Source organism: Arvicola amphibius, chromosome 1, assembly GCF_903992535.2.
Source record: "Arvicola amphibius chromosome 1, mArvAmp1.2, whole genome shotgun sequence".
Lineage (NCBI taxonomy): Eukaryota > Metazoa > Chordata > Mammalia > Rodentia > Cricetidae > Arvicola > Arvicola amphibius.
In genome coordinates, this window is record NC_052047.1 from 7,803,966 (window position 1) to 7,827,177 (window position 23,212).

General features: G+C 40.3%; 1 protein-coding gene across 3 annotated transcripts in view; it reads right to left on the reverse strand.

Annotated features, from left to right (window-relative positions):
- Positions 1–451: 451 nt before the first annotated feature.
- Cops4 (COP9 signalosome subunit 4) overlaps positions 452–23,212 on the reverse strand; it is a 28,415-nt gene continuing 5,654 nt past the window's right edge. Inside the window, exons 2-10 of one of the 3 annotated variants that reach the window (XM_038310560.1) lie at positions 20,206–20,285; positions 19,388–19,539; positions 17,878–17,981; positions 14,711–14,864; positions 13,985–14,135; positions 8,997–9,167; positions 6,646–6,761; positions 3,878–3,962; positions 452–1,064 (exon numbers count right to left, since the gene is read on the reverse strand). In XM_038310560.1, the coding sequence (XP_038166488.1) occupies positions 931–1,064; positions 3,878–3,962; positions 6,646–6,761; positions 8,997–9,167; positions 13,985–14,135; positions 14,711–14,864; positions 17,878–17,981; positions 19,388–19,539; positions 20,206–20,285 (1,147 nt within the window). In that variant the 3' untranslated portion in view covers positions 452–930. The remainder of the gene's footprint in view (positions 1,065–3,877; positions 3,963–6,645; positions 6,762–8,996; positions 9,168–13,984; positions 14,136–14,710; positions 14,865–17,877; positions 17,982–19,387; positions 19,540–20,205; positions 20,286–23,212) is intronic. The other 2 variants (XM_038310572.1, XM_038310566.1) reach the window with 2 other exon arrangements.

Here is a 23,212-nt window from a genome sequence, read left to right on the forward strand (position 1 = left end):
AGGCAGAGTCTGGGAGATGCTAGAGCAGCCACAGATGCAAGATGTGAGGTAACAATTCAAAGTGTTCATGGTAAAATACAGACAGACAGAAATGAGTTAAACTCTAAGAGTCAGTTAATGATAAGTCTGAGCTAATAAACCAAATAGTTTGTAATTAATATTAAGCCTCTAGGTGGTTATTTTAAAAGCAGCTGTAGGACCAGGTGGGATGAGAAACCTCCAGTCACGATCCGCACCCTTTTAAAGCCCTGTCTGCTTCTCCAGTCACCACAGCTGACATGACCCCAGCTCCTCCATGTGCAGCTCCAAGCACTCACCTTACTCCCTCGGCTTTGTGACTCAGGAGGCTTAGGGCAGGCGCTATACATAACTAATTATTGTACTTGTAGCATAAGATATAAGCTAACATTTTCTAAATTCAAGGAAAAGAAATAAAACACTTTTCAACTAATTAAAAACAAAGTACTACCTTTATTTGGTTCATTGCTCTGTTTATTAGAATAGCCACATTTGGAGAGGCACAAAGTACTTAAGTTTTACATGACTACAAAGATCACAAATTCCAAACTTTTTCATCACAGCGCTTCCACTTCTGTTTAGAGAACAAGTTTTCAAAATATCTGAGTTGGTTTAATGCACAGACCAGAGCGTATGGGAACTACTATGTCTAATGCACAGACCAGAGCGTATGGGAACTACTATGTCTAATGCACAGACCAGAGCGTATGGGAACTACTATGTCTAATGCACAGACCAGAGCGTATGGGAACTACTATGTCTAAGTGCTGACCTCCCTGCTCGAGCATCTTCTGTAAAGGGACCCAGCATAAAAGACTGAAATGTGAAGGTCATGGTGCAAATGCTGTGGAGGGGCAGGGGAGTCACCCGCACAGTGGCAGGGAGGCAGCGTGCACAGAGCTCCGCAAGGCCTCACTGGGCCATCTGAGCCTCCATGGCCTGAGCCGTCCACTCCGGGGCTGTCTGACTGATCTTCTCCAGAAGGTTGTTTACTTGGAAACAAAGTGACTGGATCTGTTTGTCCCATGTTGGCAGGGCTTCTCGTGCTAAAAACAGATAACAATGGGGAAAAAAAATAGCAATTACGTACAAATCCAAGTTAAAAGACAAATTACAACAGTTCTAATTTTTAAAAAAGTTTATTCTAAAAATATTAATTACGCAATAGTTAAGAACTCAAATTAGGCCAAGCATGGTGGCACATTTTTAACCCTAGCTCTCAGAAGGCAGAAGTAAGTAGGATCTCCGTGAGTTTAAGGCTGGCCTGGTCTACAAAGGGACACTATCTCAAAAACCAAAACAAAACTCAAACCACTAACAACAAATATAAAACATAATAAAATGCCCTTGAGAACAAACTCCCCTACTGAACACTCATCAAGACAGCCCCAGAGCATCACGAGGGCTCACCAGAGTTTACAGGTAGGAGACGCCGCCATCTACTGGGAGAGCACTGGATGTACATACAAGAATGTGCCTACCTAACCTAAAAATACAAGGGAAAAGAAACATAAAAGTAAAATCTACTCAAAACACTATCTTGAATCTACAACTTTTTTTAAAAAAAAATGAGTAATATATAGTCAGAAATGAGAGCCAGGAAGAAGTCTCATTTAAAAGAGCATTTTACAGGCACAGCCTGGGGGCTGGAGATGCTTTGCTGTTAAGAGGCTGCTCTTCCAGAGCTCACATGGTGCTTCCCAACTCCAGTTCTACGGGATCAGCACCCTCTTCTGGCATATAGACATGCAGGTAAAAAAAATAAAATAAAATAAAATAAAAATAATGCTAAAAAGCTGGCATGAGCCAGGTGGATCCGTTTAATTCAAGGCCAGCCTGATCAACATAGTGAGTTCCAAAATAGATAGAGAGAGCCTATCTTAAAATAATAACAATAATGAAGCTGGGTATATAGTGGCACACACTTTAATGCCGGCGATCGGGAGCAGAAACAGGCAGATCCACGTGTTCGGCGCCAGCCTTCTCTACAGAATGGGTGGTGAAAAGTGAACTCCATTTTCTTATTCAGCCATAAACAGATCAGACTGCTGCTTACTGACTTGAAAGCGTGTCTACAGTACAATGAGTTAAAAGGCAACTGAAGTTTAAAATACAGTCCCATACTCCTACCTTCTAGAAAACTGTATATCTTACCAATCTGCACTGACATCTATAAAGACACACAGCCTGGCAGAGATGATCAGCTACCTCAGGCCTGAGGGATGGGGTGGTAATGCAGAGACTTGAGCTTCCCCTTGTCATTCTAGGTTTAGTCTGTTCTGAACATGTGGTTTTTTGTTTTTGGTTTGTTTTTTTTTTCCCCCAAGACAGGGTTTCTCTGTGGCTTTGGAGTCTGTCCTGGAGCTAGCTCTTGTAGACCAGGCTGGTCTCGAACTCACAGAGATCCGCCTGCCTCTGCCTCCCGAGTGCTGGGATTAAAGGCGTGCGCCACCACTGCCTGGCTCATATGTTTTTCATTTTTATCTGAACAACTAAAAAACTCTCTATTTTATTAGCTTTATTTAGATTTTGTTTGCGTGTGAGGCATGAATGAGGACATGTCCACACGCATGTTCGCATATAGGATGTCTTCTATTGCTCTCTATTCCAATCTTTAAGTTTATTTGGGGCCCTGAGGTGGCTCAGTGGTTGAGCATTAGCTGCTCTTCCAGAGAACCTGGGTTTGAATCCTAGCACTCAGGTTGCAGCTCACATTCCAAGGGCTGCCTTCTTCTGGCCTCCACTGACAGCAGACACACAGGGTACACAGGCAAACACCCATTCACATGAAAAAAAAAAATAAAAACCAAATCTTAAAAGAAAGATTATCTTGCTCAATTTAAGAAAATTGTGTGTGTGTGTGTGTATGCACACTCTCACACACGTGTATGGTGTCTGGGGGCAGGGTAGATGCCACAGAGGTTAGCTTTGTGGGGCTGTTCTCCACGTTCACAGCAGACTCCTTATCCCCAACCGTCTCACTAGTGTCTCGACCTTGGTGAGACAGGGGCTGATGCAGCTAGACTGGCTGTGACTAGCCGTCAAGACTCCAGGGTCCTCCCACCTCTGACCCCTGCCCCTGCCAGCACTGGATTTCAGGTGCACAGCTGCCCTGCTTCTATCTGGGTGCTGGGGCTCACTGTAAGCCATCTCCCTGGTTCCAACCCGACATAAACACGACGCCTTTGCCCTAGTACTCATAACATGTATTTATCCTTATTCCCCAGGAGCAGGGCACTGCAGCTAGGTATGCCATGGAAAGACAGTCAGACTTACTAACTACCCAGGGAGCCTAGCTTATGAGCACATGCAGATATTCAGATAGTGCCACAGTTTAAAATAAGATTATTCTACGGAGAAACTCAGAGTGACACAGGAGCGCATGATTTAAAACTGTACCTTATGTGCAGGGACTGGAAGATCACCATCAACTGTTGATTCAAACTGAGACACAGGGACGAAGATGGCAACAGGGAAGGTGGACTTTTTTGAGGTGGGGAGCAGGGTTTCTCTATGTGGGAAGTCGAGTTGTCCACTTACCTGCCTGCCTACATTGGTTCTCGGAGCTTCTGAACAGGAAATGCAATTGTCATTCCATGTGCCCTACCCATGGTTTGAGTTCAACAAAGGTCAGGGGACTAACTGACTAAACTGGTAACAATTTCAGTTCATCTTTTTCTTAGCTTAGAAACATTGAAATAAATAATTCATAAATATAACCTTTAAAACTATTTTAAATTATTTCTGTTGGAAATACGCTCATAAGTAATATAATTCTGGGTCAAAAGAAACAATTCAACATATCTTAATCATAAACATACAACAGTTCACTATGATGAGAATGCATAAAACTTCTTACTTTCAAAATGAACTATCCCATCAATCTGGTCAATAAATCCATTCATCCGTCCTTCTGTTATCATTTGCGATGCTATCTTTTCTGCCTATTAAAAACAAAAACAAAACAATCTCTCAGTTTATCATATTTAACAACCATTCACATATAATCAAGTGAAAGCCTTGCCTGTCATTTGCTGAGGAGCATGCATTTCTAGTTTCTGACCCCGCTGCTTAAGTTAAATGAGTTCTGTTTCACTTTGCAGGGGGCTGTCTCTGTTGGAAACAAGGTCTCACTCACTATATAGCCTGGCTGACTAGAACTCCGGACCCTCTGGCTTCTCAAGTGGTGAGAATACAGACTTGCCAGACTTTTGTTGGGCAAGAATCTAGCCATTTTTACCAACTTTTTCCTCTACTTAAAATCAAAATAACCAATTTTATTTTCTTCTTTTTCTTTTTTTGGATGAAAAGTCACAAGTCCCAGGCTGACCTCAAGTTGTTATGCAGCTGAGGAAGAACCTGAACTTCTGATCCTCCTGCCTCCACTACCCAAGTGCTAGGATTACAGGAGTATACATCAGTCCAGTTTTGCAGGTGAGAACTAACTCCAGAGCCTTGTGTAGGCTAAGCAGACACTCTACGCACAAAATACAAAATAAGTCTCAAAATTACACTGAGACTTAAATCTAAAAAAAAAAAAATTAAAAGCTGCAGGTGCGTAGTTCTACTACTGCCTTTGCCCACTGGCTGCCCTGCAATGCCTGACATGAGCCAAGTGGTGGAGAGCACTGGCTGCCTCCCCAGAGCACATGGCAGTCACAACAGTCCTATCTCCAGTCCCGAGGACCCAACACCCTCTTCTGATGTCTACAAGCACCAGCACACATGTGGTGCAGACACACATGCAGGTAAACACTCACACACCGGGGGCTGGGGAGAGGGCTCAGTGGTGAAGAGCGTACACCCCTCTTACAGAGGACCTGAGTTCGGTTCCCAACACTCAGTTTAGGTGGCTCACAACTGACTGTAATTCTAACTCCAGGATATCTGAAGTCCTCTTTTGGCTTTCTTGGGTACACACACACACACACACCATACTCTCACATGGACACAGACACATACATAAATAAAAATAATAGATTTTTTAAAAATCATACATATAAAATAACTAAATATTTTAAAGTAAATGTATAAATAGTAACAACACTACCTTCAATTCTGGGGGAACACAGAAACTTGTTTTTCCTATATCAATTTCAGTGTATCTACTACGAAATATTTTGTTGTTTCATTTCTGAGACCGCGTCTCCCTATGTAGCCAGGAAAAGCTTACTGCCTTCTTGCCCTATCCTCCTGAGTCCTTTGATCACAAGATGTCCCACACCCAGCCCCAAACAGAAGAAAATACTATTTTCTAAAAAGCCCAAGAACCAAAGAAACAGATGTCCATATTCAAAAAGGAAATAAAGAAAAATTTAAAAGATTTAAAATTAAGAGGGGCAAAAGCAAAACATTCTAAATCCAACTCCTACTGCCACATTATTAATGTTTAGTACACATGAGCAAACTAGATTGTGAACTGGTCATTTTGTTTCAAGGTGTATGGTTGTCTTGCCTGCAAGAATGTGCACCACATGCATGCCTGCTGCAGGAAGCCAGGACAGAACCCTGGAACTGGAGTTACAGATGCTTGTGAGCCACTGTATAGGTCCTAGGAATCAAACCCAGGTCCTCTGCAAGATAAGCTAGTGCGCTTAACTTCTGTGCCATCTCTTCAGGCCCTGATTTGCTCATCTTGTACACTGACATCCTCACAATCAATACTACATCATCATATTGATGGATTATAGTCTATTACTAACAATGTATTCACTTCCCTTAATCTCCAAAAGCAACTGTACTATACCACCAACCCTGAGAAGAAAGCATCTTTGTTTGCCTTGCTTTGCAGCCATCTGCTACCTCAGTCTCTAAAGTGCTGAGATTATAAGTGTGAGCTACCATTCTTGGCTAAGAAAACATCTTTTAAATGGCAACTGTCGTCTCAGTTCCCACATCAATCTACTTAACTAAACTTATACATGCAAAGAATTCTTAGAAAATCCTAAAGGAAGCCTGATATACACACACCTGTAATCTCAGTACTTGGGAGGTAGAGGCAGAAGGATCCAGAGTCTAAGGTCATCCTACTGAGTCTGAGACCAGTCTAGGCTGCATGAGATCCTGTCTCAAAAGAAAAAGAAAACAGAAAATCAAAACCTCACAATCAGATAAACTGCATGACTTTACTCTCAGTATTATTTGAAATTAAGATGGCATTTCCTAAACAGCAACACTCTAATTACAATTGTCACTGTGCAGGGGTTTGTGTGTGACCAGCCAAACCTAAGAATGGCAGTCAAACTCCTCAAACCAAGTCAAATTCAGAAGATACAGCATCTTGGGGTCAAAGTCAATCTAGGGCAGAGAAACAAGGATGCACCAACCAATCTCCATCTAATACTTCAGAAACTTAAGACACCAAACACAGAAACCCTTACAGAAAGAGTGTAACTGAGGACTTCTCTGAGACTCCCACACCTATCAGAAATCACAGTCTGAAAGCTAAAACCACCAAGTTTCATGACAACAGTACTTCAGCACTTAAACAGTCTCTTGTACTTAGCTGAGGCTTTAAACAAGTAGCTTCTGCTGTGCTGGCGAGCATTATCAATTATGTAGTTTTCCATTACTTCAATAGTTTTGGGTTTCAATTCCCTGTTATAAAGTACTGAATTAATAAAATACCTTAGCTGCAGGGATCTCTAAAAGAGCTCCAAGTTCTTCAAAGGTGATATTGTTATATAATTTGCTTGCTGACAACAAATTATGCTCAATAACAGCTCTGTCCAAGATGCTGGAACCTTAAATAAAAAACATAAACTCATTCAATGTTTGAAACTAGTTTTGTATAAAAAGATATACTTTTTTATTTCTAGGCATGTAATAAATCACTAAAATCAGTGTTACTCCTCTGAACAATACATTACTAAACCTTACATTTCATAAATTATTATTATTATTATTATTATTATTATTAGTTTTTCATGACAGGGTTTCTGTGTAATCCTTGCTATCTGGGAACTCACTCTGTAGAACAGGATAGTTTCAAACTCTGAAATCTGCCTGCCTCTGCCTCCGAAGTGCTAAGATTAACAGCAAGCACCAATATGCCAGGGAACATTTGCCATTTTAGTTTATATACAATAAATTACAGTACTTAGAAAATCAGTGTGACGGCTAATCTTCAACAGCCAATCATATATGGAAAAACATCTCTGGCTGTGTCTGTAAGGGTGTTTCCAGATAGGTTTAACTGAAGAGCTAAGGACCTGGGGATCCTGGACTGAATGAAAAGGGGAAGCCAGCAGGAGCACCTGTGTGTTCTCTCTGCATCTTTACTGTAGACACAATGTAACCAGCCACTGCCACGTGGAGATATACAGAGTAATAGAAATGGGTTAAATCAAGATGTGAGAGTTAGCCAATAAGAGGCTAGAGCAAATGGGCCAAGCAGTGTTTTAATTAATACAATTTCTGTGTGATTATTTCGGGCTAAACTAGCCAGGTGGCCAGGACGAACAAGCAGGCTCCTCTCTACAACAGACGTTTTTAAAAAAGAAATAATGCCCAGGTAGTAGTGGTGGCGCATGCCTTTAATCTCAGAACTCAGGAGGCAGAGGCAGCCGGATCTCTGTGAGTTTGAGGCAAGTCTGGTATACAAGAGCTAGTTCTAGGACAGGCTCCAAAGCTACAGAGAAACCCTGTCTCAAAAAACCAAAAAAAAGACTGCTGAGAATATAGAGGGTTAAAAATCAAAAGTTTTTTAAAAAAGAAATAATTTAGAATAAATTTATATATATATATATATATATATATATATATATATATATATATATTTTACTCATATTTGGGCCACAAATTTAATTTTAATATTTCTAGAAGCCAAGCAAAATAAGAGAATCACTTTATCATTCATAATGTGTTTAAATAAGATAAAAGCCTACTGCTCAGAAGAACCAGAAATAACCCTCCAACCATAAAGGCACTATCCCGAGATTTCACATGGAGAAATCTTGGGGCTAGAGATACAGCTCAGCATGTCAAGGAACCGAGTTTCCCAGCAGCCACGCTGGCTGGAGCACAACAGCTTCTAACGCGAGCTGATCCGACACTGTCCTCTGGCTTCCCAGGGCACCTCCACGCACCTGGTGGATACACATGACGACACACACATATACACATTAAAAAAAAAAAAGCCCTTTAAAAATGCATTAAAAGAGATGCCTTTTTGGTAGAAAGATGGGAACTACCCCAGTGCTTCTAGAGTATAACAGGTCACTCATCGGGCTCAGCTCCCAGCAGTTCAGACCGGATCAATGTCACCTTTCAGGTAGCCCCAGGATAAATGACCCTCACAACTCATTTCTCTTCGGTACAGGGCAACCGTGAGTCCAGGGCAGTGGATCTAGCTGACAGGCAAGCTGAAACTAATTCAGCTGAAACATGTTTATGTTTCTCCATGTTTAGATCTGTTGTTTACTATCATGGTAACTATATCAAGTACTTTAAAACATCTGTAGACAAACGTACAAAAAATTATTTTATGAAGAAAATATTTTTTAAAAAATGTCCTGGCAAAGACATTCTGATTTAAGCAAACACATCATTTAACCAAAAACTACAAAAGGAAATCTATTCTGATTATCAGCAAATTCTGATGGACCTTAGGCAAGCACTGAGCTAAATTTTGCCCTTAATCAAGAATACATAATTATGATCTATTACAATCTGTTACTTAATGTTATTTACCAGTGGCTTAAGATTTTTAAAATCCAGGTGCCATAGGTATTTTCTATAATTTTTCAGTTTTCAAAAGTTTAAAAAAAAAAAAAAGAAAAAGCATTATTTCACAAAATGCTTTCTAACAGGGACTGTTTCAGAATACACCACAAACCTATATCCGTGTTCAACAGTCACCATTTTTCAACAGTCCTCTTTTTATTTATCAGGAAGTATTACCTAAAGAAACTAATTAACGTACTTTCTAGTCTACACCTAACATTTACCACCACATACACATAAACCATGATCATTACCATCGGCAGTAGTTGCTTTTTGGTGAGGCATCAGCATTGCAGCAAATTCTTGAAGCTGGTTCCCTCTGATGATTCTATCTAGGTACATTTTCTCTAAGATTCCATATGCAGCAAGTTGCTGGCACCGTTCATCCTTAAAAAGAGTAGCCAGCATCCGAGAACGCTGCTGTCCTAGAGGAAACATAGGTGTGTCAAATAGTCTCTGTTTCTTCAAAGACAAAAAAAAAAAAAAAAATCACATTCTATGGTCCCATTTTTGCCCACTAAAATGCAATCCCCATTAATATATATGTGTATAATATATGGAATGTTCTAGAAAGACACTGCTCCTCTTAGTTAATGCTCAGCTGCAGTGTGTACGGGAAATACAGAATTGGAATCTTCTAAGCCCCTACTCAATTTTTTGTCAACCTTAATCAATTTGCAACTTTGTTTCAAATGTTTCTGCTTAAAATCTTACTTAACTATACTGTTAGTTAACTCATCAGCCTTGAACTCAGAGCTGACACTGTAATTCTGCCAAAATGAAGTTTACATGACACGATTTTTGTCACACAAATCTTCACATCAGACTGCTGGATGCACATATGAGCACTAGAGGACATGGTAATGCATGCCTGTAGTCCCAACCCTTGGGAAGCTGAGGTAAGAAGATTGCTGGGAGTCAGGTCACCTCCAGTTCCCACCAACACTTACACACACACACACACACACACACAAACACAAACACAGCCCAAAACACTAGAGAACATCCAGCGGTATGTTAGGGGACCATTTTAAATAGCAAAATCATCACTAAAGGGCACAAAACCATTGAGAACGAAACGCCAAGCAGCTTGCTTACAGTTTAGAAGCTGAGCTATAAAAAGATCACTCTCAGCTGGAAACTGGAATTGGATAACTCAGATTTTGCTACTTACTCTGCACATATCTGGAAATAATTTTTAAAAAAAGAGCTGAGAGTTTGGGTTAAAAATCAATTTTAATAAGTAGATATGTTCACTAACAAAGAACCACAGATAAATGAGGATAACAATGTTCACAAAATAGACCAGGATAGAGGTCTAAGTGTTCCATGGGGTTGTAACCCCAGGTGACTTCTATTTTTTTCTTGCATATTTATATTTATATAACAAATATGCAGGGCTGGAGAGATGGCTCAGTGGTTAAGAGCATTGCCTGCTCTTCTAAAGGAGTTCAATTTCCAGCAACCACATGGTGGCTCACAACCACCTGTAATGAGGTTTGGTGCTATCTTCTGGCCTGCAGACACACAAGAGACAGAATATTGTATACATAATAAATAAATATTTTAAAAAAACAAATACGCATTATTTAGTTAATAAAAAAAGTATATGTCCAGCATGGAACAACCTTCTGTAATCCCAGAACCAGCCTGAACTACACAGCAAATCCTAGGCTAGCCAAGCTGAACACTAAAATCTTGTCTCAAAAACAACAGAAACAACAGCAACAACAAATACTTCTATGCTAAGACACAATACACAGTTTCAATTTACACATTTAAGAACCTTTATGTGACTGATGACTAAACCACGAAATGAACAGAAATAGTATTGTCAACAACCCCTTTCCTTTAAAATATAGCTCTAGGCTTGCAGAGTAAGAGCATGCCACAAGGACACCTAGCGGCAGTGGGTACACCCAGTGCCTAAATCTTGGTATTGTCCTAGCTAGTTTTATGCCACAGCACACAAATGTAGAGGTCAAAGGATGAACACCAAGAGATGGTTCCTCCCACTAGGTGGGAATTGACCTTAGTCATAGGCTTGCAGTTTGGGGCCACCTTGCTAGACCTTGGCCCTTTTTTAAAAACGAACATATAGGACTGGGGGTAGGGGGTGGGACGGAGGGAACACAGCTCAGTAAGAGCACTTGTCTACCATGTGGAAGGCCCTAAGCTGAATCCCAGCACCATAAAATACTTCCCAAAGCAAAAATGAGCAAAGAGAACCTGCAACTATACTAAAACAAGCAGTGGTATCTGAAAATTTGAGTTTCCAATTGCAGTTTAAAACCTATCCTTGTTTTTATGAGTTTGATACCTTATTATAGTTGAAAGTTTTTCTGATAAGATCAATAATAATATATTAAAATGTAATTTTTATAATGTTCACTAAAGTGTGTCAATATTTGGAAGTATATAATTCAGGGAGCCAGTATTTTACAAATCTAGTCAATGACGGTAGAAAATTCTGCCAGGATAGACGCTTTCAAAGTGTGAGACAAAAAGGGTGGGTGGGGCTCACGCCTGCAACCTCCACACTCAGGAGCCGGAAGACAGGGCAAGTTTAAGGTCCCTGGTCCAAGCAGGGAGACGCTTCCTCAAAACAAAGAAAACAAAAAAGAAAAAAAGAAAGTGCAAGGCAGACCAAAATTTAACAAAGTCGGACAAAAGCTCACTGGTGCTGTTTCAGATTCCACACAGCAATGATATTACAGCACTTACCAGGTTAAATATAGTATCAAAAGAGAATACCCACAATTTCCTTAAAAAGTCCTTAAAATGTGCCTCCCTGTTACATGATATACCTGTTAACCTAAGTTTTCTTCACACACTTCATCTGAAATGGCCACCAAACCGTGACTGTAGCAGTAAGGAGTACCTAGAACAATCCAGCTGTGCTCTACTAACCTAGACATTTGACAACCGCAGGACAATTGCAGAATAATTCTGTGATGAGATTAGCAGGTATGAGGCACTAGGGTTCCTTCGCAGTGTGTCTCTCTGTATGTATATACACACACATACAAATAATAATAAACTTTATACATGGCAAACTTCTACAAAGTCCAATATAGGCAATAAATTGGGGAAAAAAACTACCAATTTTCTTTCATATGTTAAGAGTTTTTACAACTCAAAAAAAAAAAAAAGGCCAATGCACATGGGGAGAGCTGGGTATGCTGGTACACACCTTTGATCAGGCAGATCCCCAACAAACAAGGCTAGCCTGGTCTACAAAGTGAGTTATATGACAGTTAGGGCTACCCAGAGAAACCCTGTCTCAAAATTTAAAAAAGAGAGCGAGAGAGAATGCAAGGTTACCAACATGACCTTTTCTTGTTGTCCTAGAACTCACTCTGTAGACCAGGCTGGCCTTGAATTCACAGAGCTCCACCTGCCTCTGCCTCCTGAGTGCTGAGATTACAGGCAGGCTGATGTAGGAGTGTTTCTATCTATCTGCTGTTCCACTGGTTAATTAATAAAGAAACTGCTTGGCCTGACAGGTTAGAACATAGGTGGGTGGAGTAGACAGAACAGGATGCTGGGAGTGAGGCAGATGCCTCAGGCAATTGCCCTGCCTCTCCTCTCTGGGACAGTCACCATGCAGCCAGCCACCAGGTCAGACATGCTGAATCTTTCCCAGAAAGACACCACTTTGTGATGCTACACAGATTATTAGAAATGGGTTAATCAAGATGTGAGAATTAGACAATAAGAGGCTGGAACTAATGGGCCAGGCAGTGTTTAAATGAATACAGTTTGTGTGTTGTTATTTCGGGGCATAAGCTAGCCAGGAGGCCGGGAGCTGGGCGGCAGGAACACAGCCCGCTGCTCCTCACTACAGCAGGCTCCACCACTGCCCAGTTCAACAATGGCTTCATAAATACACGTGAAAAGATGCTTAACATTCATTATAAATAAAATAGGAATTAATGCCAAATTGTAATGTCATTTTTCATCTACTAGATAGGCAAATAGTGAAAACAATTGTTAATACCTGTGGACAGTCAGGTACTCATGAGAATCTGTTTGTAGTATGTTATTTGGCACAATGAACACTTTCTGTCAAAAGGCTAAAATGTGTACCTTTGAACTTAGGAGTTTAACCTACCATAAACTGTCCCCTGTGCACAATCACTGCTGCATACAGGTGTGTTCCACCTTCTGACACTGTGAAATGATGTTATCAACTACGAAGTTCACACTGGAGAACCATGCAATTGAGTTTCAAATAAACAACAAGAAACAATCATATTTTAGGTTCATAATTTCATGCTGGATCACAGTCACAGCTATCCTTGGCTGCATACAGCCTATGGACCACAGCTTGGATATGTCTGAATGATAAAGTAAAATAATAGAAAATCATGGTGAATCTATATAGTAACATAATAATCACTGATACTTAGTTGCAAGAAAAAGTAAGTGGTGGCTTAATCCTTAATCCTAGTACTCTGGATGTCTGTGAGTTCAAGGCTAGCCTGGTCTTTATACAGAGTTCTAGAAACCCTGTGGCAAAAAGAGGATATTAAATGGTAGTTCTAAATATGTCATAGGCTCTCAACTTATTACAGTCCTTGGAAGATTTCATAATCATTAAAAAAAGCCATGGTTTAGAATTAACATTCACAATGGTCTTTTCTATTTAAAAGCTGTACTAAATTTATATACTACAATTTAGTAAAAGTCTTGTATGTACTGAGGAAAGGAATGATTGCTAGGTCTAAAACTGAAGCTCAAAGGTTGAAAAACTTGAGAAGTAGAACACTTTAGATCTTTTTAAAGACTGTATCACACTTATTTGTGGACACGGAGAAAAGACACGTGCCATGGTACACCAGTGGAGATCAGAGGACAACTTTCTCTCCTTCCACCATGTGGTCGTCAGGCAACAAGCACCTCCATCTAATGGAGGAGTCACCTTAGCCAATCTCTAGACTTTAATCTTTGTTTCCCCCTCCATAGTTCTCGTTTAATTTAGGAACCATTCTGTTCTTCGGTGAAATTTTAGAAATAAACTCTGTTACCTCTGAACTATTCTTAGCATGTGGTTAACAGGCTGATTACATTCACTTTAATTTTTTTAAGATAAATCATTTTATTTCTATTTTTGTTTACATGTTAATTGTACAAAGACACCCCTCAGAAGACAGTCCCTTGTTAACTATTCCAACAGTTACCTCCTAATGTTACTGCACAGAGTACAAACCTGGCCATGTAAGCACCAATCACAGCTTACCTGCTGATGCTAAGATGGTGCAGTGCAAAGCATGCTTCAAGGCCTCTAGTCTTTCACTTTCATGGACTATTGTCTTGTAAGAGAGTTCATTGTACCTTTGGGCAGCTTCAATAAATTTTCTTCTGTAATCAAGGACACGTGCATAACATACCTGCACAGGGGAAACACTCCAATTAGGGTAAACTGGAAAGACAAAATATCATAGTTAGGGTTTCTACTGCTGTGACAAAACACCATGACCAAAAAACAAGCTGGGGATCAAAGGGTTTATTCGGCTTCCACTTCCACGTCAACATTCATCACTGTAGGAAGTCAGAAGAGGAACTAAACAGGGCAGGGACCTGGAGGCAGGAGCTGATGCAGAGGCCATGGAGGGGTGTTGCTTATTGACATGCTTCCCCATGGCTTGCTCAGCCTGCTTTTTTATAGAACCCAGGTCCACCAGCCTAGGGATGGCACCACCCACAATGGGCTGGGTCCTCCCCCATTGATCACTAATTGAGAAAATGCCTTGCAGCTGGATTTCATGAAGGCATTTCCTTAGCTGAGGCTCCTTCCTCTCTGATGACTCTAGCTTGTGTCAAGTTGACACACAAAAGCAGTAGTATATACAGAGAAAAGAAGCAAAGAGAATTTCCAAAATATATAAACATCAACAGATATTATGAAACATCTTGGTACATAATTCATCGATATAAAATTAATTCCAAATTACTCATTTGTTACCTTATAATGTATTTGTAACTGTTCATTCGTGGATTCGTTCTGAAGCAGGGATGCTCGATTTATGTAAGCCTCAGCCTGAACAGGATCATCATCCTCCAGATACAGTCTAGCAATCTTCAGGTAAGTCTCCAGCTTGTAGTCTACATTGTATTGTCTAGGATAAATAAAACAAACAGACTGAGTATTTTGTCAAGAAAACTTTTAACAAATAATAAAATTCTTATTATGTTATAGAAAAAAAAGCTAAGAGTCCCTGATCTTTTAAAATTTTATTCTCACTGGTCATATAACAGCTGCTTCGGATCCTCAGGTATCTCATAATACGAAGATCACAGACACAAGTGCCCAGTTTCAGCTTATCAGATACCACTAGCGGAACTATATCCAGGCTCAGCCTGCCTAGAGAAGAATCTAGCAATTATCCTTTTGAACTCTTTAAATTTATATGCCCTTAATCCACTGTACTTTACTTCCAGACACCAAATCCTAAAAAGACAATAAGGGATGTGCCTATGTATATATTACAAGAAAACTAATTTGTAAAGTTACTCATAATTACTTACGTTAGGAAAAAATGGAAATCCCTGTATAGTATTTATAGGAATGAAGTGCCGTGTGTAAAAAGGTAGAAAATGTAATGATAATCATTAACAGGTGCGTACAGACACCATCTATTTTTTTTTTAAGTTAAAAAGTGGGCTATGGCTGGGCATGGTGACACATACCTTCCACCCCAGCCCTTGGGAAGCAGAGGCAGGCAGAACTCTGTGAGTTCAAGGCCAGCCTGGTCTACATACCAAGGCAAGGCTATATAGCAAGACCCTATGTCTTACAAATAGGTCTTACAAATACAAACTGTGGAATTCAATAGTATATTAAACATCATTAAAATTATGAAATACACTTTCATACATACGACATGTAATCTCACTTAGAATGGTGTGGAGAAAAGACTTTCAGTTTCTTCCTTCCTCACTGCTTATATTCTATTCCAGGAATGAAGAACTGGAAACCTCACATAATTCAAAACTCATAACTCAAGATTAATTCTCATAGAAAAGTAACCTTTCCTATTTGCAGCCAAAAAAGCAGTAATACCTTGTGACAAGGAAAAAAAAAAACTTAGAATTGACTTGGCTCCCCTCTGAAATTAATTCTTTAGTTGGTTTGTTTTTTGTGGGGGAGGGATAGATCATGGGAAGGATGACTATGAATTAAAATTGCTTGTTTAGCTTATTTATTATCAATAGTTTGTTTTCCCAATCACAACACAAATTTATATGAATTGCTATAACACATTAAGCTTCTTGAATTTTTCAATTTTCTATCAGATGATCTATTCATTACTTTAGAAGTCAGACTGAGTAACTTCTTAAAGAAAGAAGCTCCCATTTATCCAGTTATATTCCCGTCCTCTCTCCCAGCTCCCATTCATTACATTTAGCTTTCTGAGAGAAGCAATCAGAGTACTTGCACGAACTCCACCCTATCACCAGAACACACAGGCTGTGCTGTGTGTTCTATGTTCCTCACATCCCTAGGACACATCTGCCCACCAGGGGACAGCTGGCATTTCTGACTGTTACAAAGAGGCACGGGAGTACTGATGCCCTGACAAAGAGCCAGACGTTGCTAACCTTGCCCAGGACAGCCCCTAGACAAAATGCCCCACTCCTACTAGATTCCTTTCTTTTTATACACTGCTGCGAGAATCCTTTGCCAATTCCTCAATATCTGTTTTTTGAGACAAGGTCTCTCTGTGTATCCCTCCCTGGCTGTCCTGGAACTTGCTCTGTAGACCAGGCTGACCTGGAACTCAGAGAGACCTGCTTGCCTCTGCATCTGGAGTGCTGGGATTAAAGGCGCGCACCACCATGCCTGGAGTTAATATCAAATCTTTGCTTTCCAATGGCCCATAACATAAAAACCCTAACTTTCACTGTGGTCTCCTACACGAATTATTGTCTGGTTGAAAAGCCTACCGAAGAGCTGTCTACATTCCCTTTTCCAACCAGGCTCCGGCTCCCATAGGTCTCACAATGCCTGGTGTCACCCTACACCTGCCGAGTGCTGACCACCAGCCACCGTCAGTCTACTCAGCAGCAGCAAGCGTCTGAATCCTGCTCTTTCCCTCAAATGGCTTCTAGGGAGGAGCACACCCCAACGGACAATCCTTCCCACTTGCTGCAATGCCCTCCAGCCAGCTGCCTCTTGAGGTGGAGCGCTCCAGGCCTCCACAGTCCTCTCCCTCCCTTGGAAAGGCATCAAACCAGACAGTAGGCACTGGCTCCCAAACGTCTACTTGTAACCAAGCGTGCTCTACTACCTTCAGACTAAAATATTCTACTCACTACTAGATGTCTTAACCTGATTATCACAATGCAAAATGTACACTTGAAATCTCCTTAAAATATACTCCCTAGAGCGCACGGCAACTCCGTATTTCCAACTGCTCAGGTTAAAAAAAAAAATCAGGACTTGACTGTTTTGTATACTCCACATGGAAAATTAAGCAAAGCCACAGGAAATCTCCAGACTACAGCATTTCTTAGGACCTCCTCCTCAGCTATGGTCATGCATGAGCTTCCTAATTAACAGTGCTACTTCTGCTACCGCTGCCAACAGTTTATTCTCCACCCAGTAGTCAGTGGGTCATATGTCATATTATGTCACTTTTCGACTCAAAATCATCCAATGGCTCACTCTCTTTTCTTTTTCTTTTTTACCTGTAACTCACTGAGTAGACCAGAGTGGCCTCAAACTCACAGAGATCTGCCTGCCTATGCCTCTTGAGTGCTAGGGTTAAAGGTGTGAGCCACCATACCTGTCCCTATCATTTTTCTTTCAAAGTCCTTACAGGGACTTCAAGAACCCCTCGGATCTGATCCCTAGTACTGACTTAATCCTCTTGTCTTTCTCCATGTTCACTCTACCCATGCTGGCCATTCTTAAGAAAACACTGCAAGTATGCTGGTATCTTAAGACCACTGTGTCAACAACAACACAAGGTAACTTGTTATCCTGAGCCCTCAGACAGCTCACAGTCACTCTCTGAGAAGCACTCACTGCCATCTACCATGCTACACATATTGTATCTCCTACAGAAGGAGTAGGAGAGTATTAGCGAGTACTTATACATGTCTATCCAAATCCACTATTTACTATACTTTTGTCCTGTTTCCAGAGGAATTCCCACCAATACTTGGGCTGCATTTCTCCAATCTTCTTCTTTCTCATAAATAGATGCAAGATGCTGTCTTATGGAAGCAACCTAGAATGACAGATACAGATGTTACTCTAACAGTGCTCTCACTAATGGATTAAGTTGGTAAGAAATTCACAGGTTTATGTAAATCATCACTTTTTTTTATAAGGCTTGCATTCACAGAATATCAAAACACTGAACTGAAACAACACATTTCTATAATGTGTATTTTTGGCAACATTTTGTTTCCAGTATTAAATTTTGCTTTTGTGTTGCTGAATATATGATATTAGAGTTTCCCTATGTTTTTAATCTTAACTTATAAATAATCTTACCAAGGCTACTAAGATTGTTCAAGGAACAATGCAACAAAAGCCTGTGATCTGAGTTCGATCCTCAGAATGCACAAGCAGGTGAAGAACAGAGCTAATTCTGCAGCACTGTTCTGACCCCGACTGTGCCCATGTTTACACACCCACACACCACATTCAGCGGCACGTTTACACACCCACACACCACATCCAGCGGCCCATGTTTACACACCCACACACCACATCCAGCAGCACGTTTACACACCCACACACCACATCATAGAGAAAACTAAACAAAGACCTTTACTAATGCTCCAGTGGGAGCTGCAGTATCCTAATACTTATTTGATTTTACATTGTAAATGCTGTTTGACAGTTTTATACAAAATATGAAACTGAGGAATTATCTCCTTTAAGGAGTTAATAACATCAGATCATAAAAATAATCTATTATCTTAAGATCAAAATCTGCTGCTCTAACCCAACACGTCTGGTGCACATATTAAGTCACAGAGACTGAGGCAATGGCACAGCCTGCACAGGTTCAAGCCAGACAGGACTCCAGCAGCGAGAGGTGGAGCAAACACGTGGTCCTACACTAATGCCCTGCGGCAAAGGGAAAACCAATCTCTCTGGATCTATCGAGACCCATACCCCACTCAGTGGTATGTCTGTGGACTTTCTGTTTCAATTTTGCTTTTCTGGAGCATTTAGTTTATCTTTATCTTATGTGCATTTGGTATTTTGCCTGCAAGTGGGTCTATGTAAGGGTATTGGATCCTGGAGTTACAGACAGTTGTGAGCTGCCATGTGAATGCTGAGAACTGAACCCAAAGCCCTTTGGAAGAAGAGTTAGCTCTTAACCGTTGAGCCATCTTATTGATCTTTTGCTTGTTTGTTTTGATTTTTGTTTCTGTGGCTTTATAGGTTTTTTTGTTTGTTTCTTGTTTCAGTTTCTTGGAGGCTTTTACATTTTGTTTCGTTTTAAAACAAAAAGAACATAAAGTTGGGTGGGTAGGGAAGTGGGGTGCATCTGGGAGCAATTGGGCAAAGAGAAAACATAATCCAAATATATTGCATAATTTTTTTTCAAAAACAATTACTGGAAATTAGAAACTTTAAAACAAAACAACAACAAAATCTACAAGTCTAGACCTTTACCTGCTCCTCAAAGGAAATGACTCGAGGCTGGATCTTCTCCAAGGTGAAGTGATAGATCTCCTTTGCTGTGCTATCTGGCAGGTTAGGGAGGTGTGTGCAGAAATCTGTCAGCAGTTGCCGTGAGATCACAAGACTGACATTCTCATTCACCACTTTTTAAAAAATAAGATGAGAAATATGAAACATAAATAATCGTAAGTTTCCATTAAGGAATTAAATTTTACTTAAAATTACCATTTAAAAACTTCATGAGGAACCGGGTGGTGGTGGCGCATGCCCTTAATCCTGGCACTTGGAAGGCAGAGACAGGCAGATCTCTTTGAGTTCAAGGCCAGCCTGGTCTACAAGAGCTAGTGCCAGGACAGGCTCCAAAGCTACAGAGAAACCCTGTCTCAAAAAACCAAAACTCTACAAAGGGCAGTTTTCAATATATTACTCAGAGATTTCTCATCTCATGCTACATAATTAGCTTTTTTATGCTGGATTTTACTGATTATATATCTACTACAAGAAGGCAGAAAAAAACACAGTAACTTTTCTAAGAAACAGAAAAGACTGAGGAAAAATTATTTCTTGAAAACTTTACCCTTTTCCTTTTTTCTCTTGTTTTGCACAAAGGAAAAGCACAGAACACAAAACCTTAACTGGGACTTCAATTTTGAAGACAACTCATTTGAAAAATAACCCAACTGTGAGTGGTTAAAGTCTGGAATAAGACACTCTCAAAGCACATTTACTACTGACTGTGCAGAGCAGGCTGACGAAGCTCTGCAGATCACTCACAATACAGGGCGGGCAGGACAGTCCATTCTACTCACTTGCTTCCACAAATGCTTTCAAAGCTTCTAGTTGTTCTGTCCCAGATAACTGAATGGCTTTTTCCAGAATCTGACGATATCTAAAACGGTATCAAATACAAATAATGAATGTTTAGTTCTAATGATCTAGAATTACTAAGGAAGAGTCTCAATGAGTCTTGGATGGGCCTATGGACACTCCTGCTGGACATCGACCATATTAGTTAAAGGATGAAGACCTACCCACTGTTGGCGGCACTATTCCCTAAGTATGGAATCCTGAACTACAAGAACGGGGAAAGCAGGCCGAGCACAATCTCCAAACACTTAATGTCTCTCACTCCAGATTGTAATGTACAGCAGCCTCAAGCTCCTGCTGCCTTGGACATGTCACCAGGAACTGGGAGCTGAAATAAACCTTTCTCCTAAGTTGTTTCCGGGTACTTTATAGCGGCAACAAAAATGAAACCAACATATATTGTCAAATAATTAAATTCTTAAGTTTATTTATCCCTCTTATTGTCTGTTTCTGATTTTTTGAGTCAGAGTTTCACTGTAATGTGGGTCCAAGCCATCCTTGAATTCTCTACATAGACGAGATACTAGGAACCCTTGATCCTCCTGTTTCTGCCTCCCAAATGCTAGGATTCTGGGTGTGCCACCATTCCCTGGCCTGTTTATTCATTTCTACCACTACTTATGACATTTACTCAGTCTTTTCAATTTGCCCTACTTTCTTCCATTAATCTCTAGTTGGCAGTTTTCTTTACAGCACACTGAAAAAAACACCTATATGTTTTAGCTTCCAGCCCATCACGGAACTAAGCCTCGGAACTAGTGAAACAGCTCAACGGATAAAGGTACTGTTAACCAGCTCTGACATGACACCTGAGTTCCATCCCTGGGACCCACACTGGAAGGAGAGAACTGATTGCCAGAATCTGTTCTCAGACCACACATACACACAAGGTAATAAACAAATGTGATCATAACAGTAGGAAGGGGTTCAAGACAGGGTTAGTTCTCTTGGCCCTGGCTGTCCCGAAACTCGCTCTTCTGCCTGGCTCTGCCTCCCAAGTGTTGGAGGCACCACAACCTGGCCGAAATCCTAACAATTTTTACACACTAAACCCATAGTTCTCAGGTGCTACTTACAGTTTTTAATATTGGGTACCAAACTTTTTTTAAAATTTTCAAGCCCATCAGAAGAGAAGTAAACTCATAACTCTATGTTACTAACTCAATACAACTGAATCTGAATCTAACGTGCATTTTTCTTGAAAATTCTAACTAGAATTAGAACTAAAATGCTAATTTTGGGACTGAGAGCTAGTTTAGCCATTAAAGGCTAGGCTCACTGCCAAAATTAAATACCAATTTTCTTTCAAGTGTCTTTTTTTTTTTTTTTTGGAGACAGGGTTTCCTTCATATATCCCTGGCTGTACTGGAAATCTCTTTGTAGATCAGGCTGACCTCAAAGATCACACAGAGATCCACCTGCCTCTGCCTCCTGAGTGCTGGGATTAAAGACATGTGCCAAACTGCCTGGCATCTTACTCATTACTTTTAAAAAGCATTAGTTAAAAACATTTTATTTTTGTTTTCTGAGCTAGGATCTCCTTTTCTAGTCCAAGTTGGCCAGGGACTCAGCATCGCATCGGCTAACCTCAGAGAAATCCTCCTTTCTCAGTTTCCCCGGCGTTTGAACTGCAGACATACCTGGCTAGTCAAATGTATTTACAAACTTAATAACATTTCAATTACAGAAAGTGGTTCAGAATAAATCTTAAATGAAAAACTTGCATAAAAAGGACCCGAACTCATTCAGACTGTTGACATATTTTGTAGGGACCATTTTCAAAGCTACCATCCAGTTTTGTTCCCAACTCATCCAAAATCCCCAGCCCTGGTCATGCAATGTTGCAAAGTTACAACATTGGAAGCAGATGTGCTAGCAGTGTATGAAGGATGGACAACGGTAAGACTTTAGAGACTCCGGAAGGGACTGGACTGGTGTTAGAAACAATAAAGTATTTCATGCTAGGTTCACACACACTCACACACGTACATACAATTTAAAATTTTTCTATGCCTATATTTAAATATTTATTGATCTGGACACATTTTCAGATAGGTAATGCTTAATGATATATCATTTATTTTTTGATTGATTTATTTTCAAATTTAATTATATTTTATTAAATCAAGGTTATAGCTAAGTCTTATATTTACATTCTTCTAGAGTATTTTATACCAGCTAATATTCAGAGATGAGTACTTAAAGATAAATTTGAAGCCTAACCTAAAGTTAAAAATTTTTTTTTTGATGCCAGGTGTGGTAGCCCACGCCTTTAGTTCTAGTACTTGGGGGGGCAAAGCCAGGCAGATCTACATAAGTTCAAGGCCAGCTTGGTCTACAAAGTCAAGTTCCAGGACAACCAGGGCTACACTTACAAATCTTGTCTCCAAAAAACCAATCAACCAACAAAATTAAGATTTATTTACTTTTACTTTGTGTATGGGTGTTTTGCTATATAGATGTTTGTGCACAACGAGCATGCAGTACCCACGGAAGCCAGAAGAGGGAACCAGACCTGGAACCAGAGTTACAGATGGTTGTCACCTGTAGACAGATACTGGGAAATGAACCTGGGTCTTCAGGAAGAGCAATCAATGTTCTTAACTACTGAGCCATCTGTCTGGCCAATTACTAGCAATAGGAAGAGGATCCAAAAGCAAATAGAAGTTTATTTTTAATGTATTTAATTGCACTGGAACAAAGTGTCAGAACCCCTGGAATTGCAGTTACAGGAAACTGTAAACTGCCATGTGGTGCTGGGTGCTCTGGAAGAACATACAGTGTTCTTAACCTCTGAGCCATCTCTCCATGCCTACAAATAAAAGTTTTAAACTGATTGAATTACATTAGAAATGTCCTGCTTAAACTAGGTGTGATGACATGCCTATAACCCCAGCACTTGGAGGCAGAAGCAGCAGTAGGATTTTGAGTTCAAGGCCTCCGTGGGTA